The following is an 11,369-nucleotide window of genomic DNA, read 5'->3' as shown; positions in this document are numbered from 1 at the left end:
GGAGTGAAGAGGAGAGGGAAGGGGCAAAGGCCTTGGCCAACGATTATTTGGAGCTATGATTACAACCAGGCAGCAGAATCATATCATTTCCACCATTTGGGGATCCAGGCACTGAGAGAGAAAGGGGACTGACAGGGATTGGGTCATAACCCTGGGTTATGTGAATTGGATGTTCAACAACCAGCTCATGGCAACTTATACATGACAGAACAAAACATTGCCCAGCCATTGCCCTATACTTATTATCAGAAACTTCTGTTTCCAAACTGAGTCTATTTTCAAGCAAAGGTTAGGACTTAAACATAACGTTTTAGAGGATGCATTTCTATCAATAACATTATTTAAATACCATTTTCTACTTCGACTAGTCCCTTCAAACATTGCAGTATAATTTTAGGAAGTCCTCCCTAATTCTCAGTGTTTCAGTGGCATATTCAAGTTTATATATTTTTCTAGCCATTGATTTTTATCTTTCATAGCTTTGTAGTAACCCATAGGGCAGCTTACTAGTTGGCCCATAGAAAGAGATTTTAAAAGGTGCATAAGGAATACTTTGTGGCGGACTCACATCCTTGTCACTGAGTCAATTCCAACTCATGATGATGCTCTAGGACAGAGTAGCATTGCCCTGGGCTTCAGAGGCTGGAAGTCTTTATAGAAGAAGAGTGCCTCGTCTTTTCCCTGGTGCAGCTGGTGGGTTCGAATTGCTGGCTTTGTGCTTAGCATCCCAACTCGTAACCCGCAATAAGACTAAAAGTCTCTAGTTTGAGGTGGAGTGAAGTATATAAATAATAACAAAGTTGTTAATAGTCTACATTCTAGAAGCAGACTGCCTAGGTTTTAATGCTGCCAGCTCTACTAACGAGCTCTGAACCTTTAAGTAAGGTAGTAACCCTCTTTTTCTCAATCAGTAATTTAGAAATAATATATTGTGTTTCTTCAATGTCTTACTGCTCCCTGGTTCCTTGAGGCTTCCTCACCTCCAACTACCATGACTCCAGTGCTACTTCTCAACTCAGACTACACTGGAACATGTATACATGTGTAGAAAGGGATGGGAGCTCATGACACACAGAATCCAGTAACAGGAGTGGGAATAATGTTACCAGAAGGGTAGGGGAGGAGGGGGCCAGGAAGGGAGAAATGGGCAACCAATCGTAATGATGGACACATAACCATACACTCCTCTCCAAGGGGAAGAACAACAAAAAATATGGGAGAAGGGAGACAGCAGTCAGTATGAGGGATGAAAATGATAACAATGTACAATCAATTTATCAGGGGGTTATAAGGGAGGGGGTGGGGGTGGGTAAGAGCTAATACCAAGGACTCAGTAGAAAGTACATGTCTGGAAAAGAATGAAGGCAACATATGTACAAACAGGCTAATGCAAGCGATGTGTGGATTGTAACAAGAGTTGTAAAAGCCCTCAATAAAATGATCTATTAATAATAAAAATATAATAAAAATGCCTGCTTCAGAGGATCCTTGTGAGGATTTAATGGTTCTCTGCATGTAAGATGCTTTGAGCAAAGCCTGGCACATAGTAAGTTCTTAATAACTATTAATTATTTTTGTTATCTATTAATTTCATTGCTTAATAGGAGCAGATATGAAATGATTTGAATTTGAAAGGGAGCTGCAGAAGCAAAGGTCTGAATTATCCATAAATTGAATAAGCCAAAATGAATAATTGAAAACTAGCCTGACATGAAATTATCCAAAGAAAAAAACTCAGCAGATAAACTCATATATAAAAAGTTAAAAATTATATCTCATTACTTATGCGTAACAAAATGTGTTTTGATTTGTAACCTGGAGAAATACAATGATAGGGAAAATCCAGGTTGTTTTTCAAATTTTAAGTATTATTTGTATTATTAATCTATTACTCTGTCACTATCTTAGTTTCCCAGTACTGCTTTAACAGAAATACCACAAGTGGGTGGCTTTGAAAAACGGAAGTAGATTTTCTTGACCATTCCAGAGTCTAGAAGTTCAGATTGAGAATGTGGTTCCAGCATAGGCCTTCTTGGTCTACTTCAGCTTCTGTTGCTGCTGCTGGCTGTGTCTAGTTGATTCCAATTCATGGCACCTCCACGTGTGCCGAGTTACACAGTAGACATGCTTCTTAGGGTTTTTTCCAAAGCTGGGACTATACAAAAGCAAGTTTCAGGTCTATCTTTAAGGCACTTCTGAGTGGGTTTGAATCACCAACCTTTCGGCCTGTAGTCAAGCTTTTAACCAAAGTTGACCCAAGGACTCCGTTTCACGCTCACTGCCATAGAATTGATTGTGCCTCATAATGACGATGGGACAGAAGAGGGCTATCCCTCTGAGTCTCTGGGACTGTAAATTTTCATGGGAGCAGGGAGCTCCATCTTTCTCCAGTGGATTGGCTGGTGCGTTGGAACCGCCTACTTTGGGTTTATAATTAGCAGCCTACCTCATTACCCACTATGCTACCAGTTCACTGTTCTTTGTGTCTAGGCTATTCTTTCTATTACTCAGAAATAATTGGGTTTAGGGCACATGCTACACTGAAATGGCCTCATTAACAAAGCAAAGAAAATCCTTTTTTCAAATAGAGTTACTTCCACAGGTTTTGAGTTGAGAGTCCAATATATATTTGGGGGAAACACAGAACTCAGTCCATAACAATTACCCATTTGCTGTTCACCCACTTTTAGAAAAATCCAAAATCTAAATGGGTCTTTTGTATTTTGCAGGCAGTAACATTTTTTAATAGTATTCTTGAATACACTGAGAACACTAAATTGAGTATCTTTAGGAGGTAAGTTTTAGTTTCTCATATGTTTGAAAATCATTTGATTGTATTGATTAAAAAAAGTTCTCAAAAATTCCTAAAGGGGTTTTTCAGATGTTGGTTGATATCTATAGTATTTCATAATAATTTTATCCTTACATGTGAATAGTAAAGTTGTCAAAAATGAGGGGTGATTTTTCAAGCTCATAAATATTTTCTTTAGAGCAGGCAGCCTCAAACTATGGCCTGCAGGCCATATGCAGCCTGCTGAGGACATTTATCCGGCTCGCTGGGTGTTTTTGCCCCGTTTGTTTTTTTACTTCAAATAAGATATGTGCAGTGTGCAAAGGAATTTGTTCATAGTTGGTTTTTTTAAAACTATAGTCCAGCCCTCCAACGGGACTGAGGGACAGTGAACTGGCCCCACGTTTAAAAAATTTGAGGACCCCTGCTTTAGAGAGTAGTAACAGGATTCCAACTGATTTTGCCATAAATATTTGATAAATATTTGTAGCTTGATTAATGTCTAATGATATGTTTTATGTGCTAAATGAAACATAATAGAAATGCCAAGAATGCTATATTAATTACACAGAGCAAAATGAATGTGGCTTTCAAGTTTAATTGCAAAAAGCAACTCTAGTTTGATATTTTAAAGCTGCCCTGAGAATGTCAAGATCATTTTCTGATAAACATTGTAATTGGAAACAAGGAGCTTCATTTGGAATGTTATAACTAAGTAGGTTCACCTCTCTGGACCTCCTTGTTGTTGGGAGGTGCTGTGTGGTCAGTTCCCACTGCCACAGGTCCTGTCCATAACGGGTCCTGCCCCTCACAGTTGTTGCTATGTTTCAGGCCATTGTTAGAACCACTCTGTCGATCAATTTCAATGAAAGTCTTTCTCTCTTTTGATGACCCCCCAATTTTACCAAGCATGATGTCATTCTCTGGGGACTGGCCACTCTTGTGAACATGACTGAAGTATTGGAGAGGAAATCTTGTCATCCTTACTGCTAAGAAGCACCCTGTATTTATTTCTTCCAAGAACGATTTGTTCATTCTTCTGTACTCCACGGTATATCTTCAGAGCATCAATTCTTTGATCTTCCATATTCATTGTCCAACTTTCACACGAGGCGATGGGAAATACTGGGGTGTGGCCCCGGCACATGTTAGCTCTCAAAGTGAGTGACATCTTTCTTTTCTTTTTAAACACTTTAAGGCCGCGGTTCTCAACCTGTGGTCACGGGCCCTTTGGGGGGTCAAACGACCCTTTCACTGGGGTTGTCCATTCCATAACAGTAGCAAAATTATAGTGATGAAGTGGCAACGAAAATAATTTTATGGTTGGGGGGCGGGGTGGTCACCACAACATGAGGAACCGCATTAAAGGGTCTTGGCATTAGGAAGGTTGAGCACCACTGCTTTAAGGAGAGCTTTTATAGAACATTTGCCCTATTCAAGATACCCTTTGATTTCTTGGCTGCTTACTTCAGTGGGTGTTGATTGTGGATCCAAGTATATTGATACCCTTGACAACTTTTAAACTTTTTGTACATTTTATTGTTTATTGTTCATTTTGCTCTTGTTAAGAACATACACAGCAAAGCATTAGCAATTCAACAGTTTCTACATATACAGTTTGGTCATGTGGATGTAATTTACCAAGTTGTACAGCCAGTCACACTCTTTCTGAGTTGATCATCCAGTAACATTAACCCACTGCCCTTTACAGTTCCTATCTAATCTTTCAAGTCAACTTCAATTTTTTTAACCATTTATCATGATGTTGATTATTGGTCTAGGATAGTTTGTATTTTATTGTTTTATGTCTAAGTGCAATCGATACTGAAAGCTGTAATTTTTGTTTTCAAATCTATTTCACTTTCAACAAGCAGGACTAGGTCTTCTGCATGTTGCAGGTTGTTAATGAATCTTCCTCCAATCCAGGTGCCAAATGTTTCTTCACTTAGTTTCTAGCATACAGATTGAACTGATGTGGTGAAAGGATGCAATGCTGGGGCACAACTTTCCTAATTTCCCAGCCTGTAGTATCCCCTTCTGTTGGAATGACTGCTGCTTGGTTTATGAACAAGTTCCTCTAGAGAACAACTGTGTGGTTTGGAATCCCTATTTTTTGCAATGTTATCCTTAATTTGGTATGAGCCACATAATTGAAGGCTTCACATACTCTAACACACAGGTGACCCTCTGGATATCAGCAGTGCTATCACTAGTTCTTACTTAGATTATTGAAATGCCTCTAATATTTTTTCTTATAGTAAAGGACATGGCAGTAAACATTCTCCATTTTGTGGTGCCAACCTACCTTTACAATCATAACACTCTACATTCTTCAAATGCCCCATATTATTGCTGTGAGATATAGCTATATATATATATTGCTATAAAGATATGATCATATATATGTTTGCTATATTTCTTAACTGTAGGCCATACTATCCTTTGTATCTTAATTTAAAAGTCCCACTTATAATATTTGATACAGAATAAGTCAGCCTTTTGAGCAACTAGCATGTTGAAAGCAGAGGCAAAGCAGGCTTGGGAGTAGACCGGAGGAACTAACCACTATGTGGGTAGTATTGCAAGCAATACTACTTGCCAAATCCTGTAACCTCAAAACTACCATCCAGCACAACCAAGATCTTTTTCGGGCAGTCTGAGCTGAGACTAAGTTAACTATTTCATTAGTTGCTTGAGTAGTTCCTGAAAGAGGCTCCTTAGATTTAGCCCAAGGGGATCTGGAAGCAAGCCCAAGAGAAAAACAATTGAGAAATCCACAATGGACTCCAGGACTGGACTTCCCAGGATAAAGATTACAAAGGGAATCTGTATGCAGATTCTTGTGCACTAATACAGCATACATGCGATCTTACTGGCTCAGTCCTGGAAGCACTATGCCTCCTCTAGCCTCCTGGGCTAGACCTAATTTCCTTATCCTATATATTTGCAATTGCATGGGGTGGTTTTTTTTTAGTTTCTTTCTTTTAAAAATAATTTATAAATCATTTTATTTGGGGCTCTTACAGGTCATATCATAATCCATACATCAATTGTATCTAACACATTTGTACATTTTCAAAACATTTTCTTTCTACTTGAGCCCTTGGTATCAGCTCCTTATTTTTCCCCTCCTTCCCCCACCCTCCCACCCTTGTGAACCCTTGATAAATGATAAATTACTATTTTCAGATCTCACACCGTCTGCTTTCTACCTTCAGCCATGTTTCTGTTGTTCATCCTCCTGAGGGGCGGGGTTCTCCTTTCTCCCCTCACCTTTCTCCTACTCTTATGGTATCGCTACTCCCATTACAGTCCCGAAGGAAGGGCTTTAATCTGTCCTGGATTCTCTCTGTCGCAAGCTCTTTTCTGAACCAGTGTACATGCTCCAGTCTAGCTGAATTTGTCAGGTAGCATTGGAGTCATGATAGTGGTAGTGGTGTGCGGGAGCATTAGAGAACTAGAGGAAAGTTGTATGTTTCATTGGTGCTATACTGCACCCTGGCTAACTCAGACCCTTTTTGTGACCCTTCTGTGAGGGGATGTACAATTATTGAAATATGGACTTTGGGACTCCACTCCTACTCACCTTGTTCACATAAATATGATTGTTTTATTTTGGCCTTCTGATGTCTGAAACCTGATTCTGTCAACACCTCATGGTCACACAAGCTGCTGTGCTTCTTCCATGTGGCCTCTGTTGCTTTCCTGCTAGATGGCTGCTTGTTTTACCTTCAAGCCTTTAAGACCTCAGACTCTATATCTTTTAATAGCCAGGCACCATCAGCTTTCTTCACCACATTTGCTTATGCACTCATTTTGTCTTCAGTGGTCCTTTTGGGAAGGTGAGCATCACAGAATGGCAGGTTATAGAACAAAGTGTTCTTTTTTTGAGGGAGGACTTGAGTCAAGGCCCAATGTCCATCTGCTACCTTAATATTTAACATATAAATATATGTATATAGGCCTATAGTCCTATCATTATATTTACATATATACATGCCTTTATTTATACTTCTATAAATGGCTTTTGCCTCTTAGTTCTTTCCTCAATTTCCTTTTACTTTCCTCCTGCCCCATTATCACGTTCAGCCTTCATTTGGATCTCAGTAATTCCTCTCAGTTACGTTGCACTTGATCACACACCACCAGGCCTCCTACGCTCCCCTCTCCATCTCTTGGTGTTCCTTGTCGCATATGTTGTTGTTGTTTGTAACTCTTTTATGGAACCTAATATAATTGGTTCTGAGGCAGAGTAAATCATGTACTTCTGACCACTCCCTCCATTTCTCCCTGATACCATGCCCATAGTAAGCATTCCATAAATGCCTTGTAAGGTTAAATACATGTGTAGAAATAATTTTAATGAAACGAGGGAAGTAAAGGATGTTTCTTATTTCCAGCATTTTCTTACTGTCTTAACTTTTTTTTTTAAGGTTCAATATGCTTCAATAAGCCTCTCATCCTTACTAAGATCTATGGGAGACCGAAAAACCTTTCATTATTTTATTTCAATAAAATTTGCAGATTCACGCCTGAGGATTGAATCATCTATTTTTAGGCCTTTTTCACCTTCTGTACATTGGATGAACAACTTGCTACTCATTAAACAGATTGTACATTAAAAACTATAACTTACAGAAGCAGAAATATCATACATTTGGTGATAATTAGTAGTGTTCATTTACTCACTAAGTACTAGGGCATACCATACTGTTTCCATAGCAACCTCTGTTCTGTTCAATTAACTGCCTAATGTGAATGTATGAATACATTTCTATGTTTAAAGAAGAAGCTCCAAACAATGGGGTAATTTAAGAGTTTACAGTTGCAGATAGAAGCACATCAATTCTACCTTATTTTCTACTTTTCTTTTGAAATGTGTTTTTGATGTTTTCAGGTTCTGGATATAACCAGAAAAAGCCTAGGAACAAATGAATTTTAATGAATTTCTGAATGTCCTACTGAACCAGATTCTCAGTCCCTCAGCTAATCCCTGGTTGTGAATTATGCAAATGTACAAGCTGCCTTAACTCTTTCAGGACACTCAGGCATACCATTTGGCAAGCACAGACTCCAGGGGACTAATCCATCATGGAAAAAAGGAGGAAAAAGAAACAAAAGTCGTTTAATTGAAGTCATGAAATCAGTGTTGCTTTAATTTATAAGTTGTCCTTCGAAAGCAGGACTGGCATTGTGTTAATGTTTATACAGAGGGAAACTTAGGTATTACCAGCAGACTTTCAGAAACCATGTTTGAGAAAATGTTATAGGGAAGACAGTGGCTTTGGAGTTCAAAGATCTGAGTTCAGAATCTGGAATACCCAGTTTCCTCTCTGGTAAAAAGGTGTTAATAATTGACAGTGAGTGGCTCTCACTCTCTGCCATTGCCTTACGTGGGCAAAATTAGATGAACGACAATTACATGAAACAAACTCAGTCACCCCCTCTATTTTATTGCTAGACGATTGTTACATTGCTGGTATTTGACAAGTTTTGAACTTAAGATAGTAATTTTATGTAGTTCAGCCTAATAAATGTGATCTACTGAGGCACAGAGATGTTAAGTTGGTGTGTGATGTCATGTGAGACAGGTTCTATTGGATTCATCCAAACCACGAAAATGTAAAGTTGGGTAAATAACAATTCGAATGACCTGGTACATTGTCTAAGCCCAAACCCAGAACACATCAGTTTCTTTTCCATTTCTGATCATCACCCTGGAAGTGGATGGGATATTGTAGGGAGCAGTTATGGGAGGTATGCTTGATTTGGAGCTTTGTGGAAAGATAGAAATGAGTGGGAACCAAGACAATAGTTTCATATTCTACCCTTTTCACTAATAGAGACACCTTAGCTGTACTATTCCCTTATATATTTACTAGAACAATAATCATGATACTGTATGTTTTCTAAGAAATCATGAGACCTTTTTATTAAAAAATATCATAGTTTATCCTGCTAATCATATATATAATTTCCAAATATTTATTATCATTCTAAATGGCGATCAATTTTTGTTAGTGTTTAGATTTTTAGTAAAAAAGAAAAAATATATATAGTCCATTTCTTCTACTGCCAGTAAAAAGAGGATTCTGAAAGCAACATACTAAGTTCGTTTTCCTTTTCTAAAAGTTTTATATGGACACCTGACTATATAAATGCTTTTGGATAATTATATATAACATATACTTTAAAATGCGTTCATATATATAGTTCATAATGTAAAATCTTTGGTAAAGTTTAAAGTTCCTTGGGTAGCATAAACAGTTAAGTGCTGAACTGCTAACCATAAGATTAGTGGTTCAAATCCACCCAGAGAGCCCTTGGAAACAGGCTTTGAAAACCTAACTGATACCATGACCCAGTTCTAACTTACAAATATGGCTAGATCAGAGAACACTCATTGGTGTAGATGAAGAGCTCTCAACACATGGAATCCAGGACAGATAAACCCCTCAGGAACAGTAGCAGGTGTAGTGATATCATGAGGGGAGGGGCATGGTCAGGGGGGGGAGCCCATCATGAGATCGGATATATGGCCACTACCACCCACCACCCACCCCCGAAGGGAACAAATAGCAGAAATGTGGGTGAAGGGATACAAGGGACAGTATAAGATATGAAATAACAATAATGTATAATTGATCAAAGATACACAAGGGTGGGGGCGGGAGGGGGAAACAGAAGAGCTTATATCAATGGCTCAAATAGAAAATGTTTGGGAAATGATGATGGAAACATATGTACAAATATGCTTGATATAATTGATGTATGAAATGTTATAAGAGCTGTAAGAGCTCTCAATAAAATGATAAAAATAAAATAAAATTTTAAAAAACCTAACTGAGCACATCTACTCTCCACACAGGGATCACCCTGAGTTGGCATGGAATCCAGGGCAGGTACCAACAGCAACAATAATTTTAGTCTTGGGCCTGGTAAACAGAAATGTTAGCTAGCAGTGCATCTGGCATTTTCTTTTACATAATGATATTAATTTGAACAAATTTATTTATATAAAATGTGCAATTTTTATTTAGAGGGTCACATTCAGAGGGAAGTGAAAATTTTTTTCTATCAAAAGGAGCGATAATGCAGCAAATTCTATTGATTTTTGTTAACAGGAAATGATCAGGAGAGAGTTGTTCAGTCAGGCCGGGCATGTTGCGCCATTGTAAGCCTCAATCCAAAGCACTCTGCTTAAGTTAGGGTTAATTGAACCCAGTTCCCTAAATCAAGTACCCAGAGGCACCCCACTCCAGTCAATCTCCGTTTAAAGGCACCCAGCTCCAGCTTTGTGGGTCAGCAAATCCATCTCCCTGAGTTAAGTGCCCACATGGTGTTGCATTCTCCAAGTCAAGCTCCTAGCCGAAGTACTCAGCCTGTTCTTTGGCCTGGGGAGTCCACCAGTGTGTCCCCGACTCTGGCTCCTGGTTCTGGGGCCCCTCTGTAATCCACCTGTGTCAGTGTTGTCTCAGGGATCAGGGGGGTTCACTGCACAGGCTCTCTGCATCAAGAGGACACTCTCCACTCCTGGTTTTTGATGGTAGTGAGATCCCCCTCCTGCTTCCGGGATGGCTCATTTTATACCCAGCAGCTTGGCCATCACAATGAATCATGTTAACAACCACTGACAACTGAACCCTATCAGCATTTCCCTCCATCCTATTTTACCCAGATCCAGGAGGAGAAGGTTTTTGTGACTAAAAGGTGGCTGGCATACAACAGCAACAAAAAAATCAAAATGCGGAGCTATTGTTTCTCATCATATTCTTCATCTAGAGCCATCTATTTCTGAACGCAGTGTTCCTATCTCTATAACCCTTTCCTAAAGAATTCTACGCTCTTTCTTTGACACCATATCAAAAGGGCAGTTTGGGTATTCTCCAGAAACTCAGTCATGTGCCTTTTGAATGTTCGTTAAGTTTGGGGATGAAAAAGAAGTCAGAAGGGGCAAGATCAAGGCTGTGCAGTGGAGAGGTTAAGCCTCCCAGGGAAGTCTCATAGGAAAGTCCTTGTTCCCATCAAGACTGGGCCAGCATTCGTCCTGATAGAAAAGAAAAAAGAAAACCCTTTATGCAAGGTTCCAGGGGTTTTCCTCGCCGATGCAGTTATCAGTTCTCTTAAAATTGAAGTTTTCAGTTTTCTTAAAATGCTTACATAATAACCCCTTAAGATCATCCTGTTTCCCTTAAGAAAATCTATCAAGCGACCTCTCTCCGAGACTATGGCGCTCAACAAGAATCACTCACAGGGCGGCGGAGTGATCGTCAACAACACCGAGAGCATCCTGATGTCCTATGAGCATGTGGAACTTGCATTCAGTGACATGAAGAATGTGCCCGAGGCCTTCAAAGGGACCAAGAAAGGCAGTGTCTACCTGACCCCGTACAGGGTCATCTTTCTGTCCAAGGGAAAGGACGCCATGCAGTCCTTCATGATGCCCTTCTACCTGATGAAGGGCTGTGAGATCAAGCAGCCAGTGTTTGGTGCGAACTACATCACGGGCACGGTAAAGGCCGAAGCAGGAGGTGGCTGGGAAGGTTCTGCTTCCTACAAGCTCACCTTCACAGCAGGG

General features: G+C 39.5%; 2 protein-coding genes across 2 annotated transcripts in view; both read left to right on the top strand.

Annotated features, from left to right (window-relative positions):
* NAV3 (neuron navigator 3) overlaps positions 1-11,369 on the top strand; it is a 694,120-nt gene that overhangs the window by 65,489 nt on the left and 617,262 nt on the right. The window lies entirely within an intron of this gene.
* LOC101655733 (WW domain-binding protein 2-like) overlaps positions 11,011-11,369 on the top strand; it is a 4,400-nt gene continuing 4,041 nt past the window's right edge. Inside the window, exon 1 of the mRNA XM_045290584.1 lies at positions 11,011-11,363. Within this exon, the coding sequence (XP_045146519.1) occupies positions 11,019-11,363 (345 nt within the window). The 5' untranslated portion in view covers positions 11,011-11,018. The remainder of the gene's footprint in view (positions 11,364-11,369) is intronic.

Source organism: Echinops telfairi, unplaced genomic scaffold (assembly GCF_000313985.2).
Source record: "Echinops telfairi isolate 266 unplaced genomic scaffold, ASM31398v2 ScPeMD7_2;HRSCAF=8, whole genome shotgun sequence".
NCBI classification, from domain to species: Eukaryota; Metazoa; Chordata; class Mammalia; order Afrosoricida; family Tenrecidae; genus Echinops; species Echinops telfairi.
Note: the sequence above shows the minus strand (reverse complement) of the source record. Positions and strands in the feature narration are given on the sequence as shown.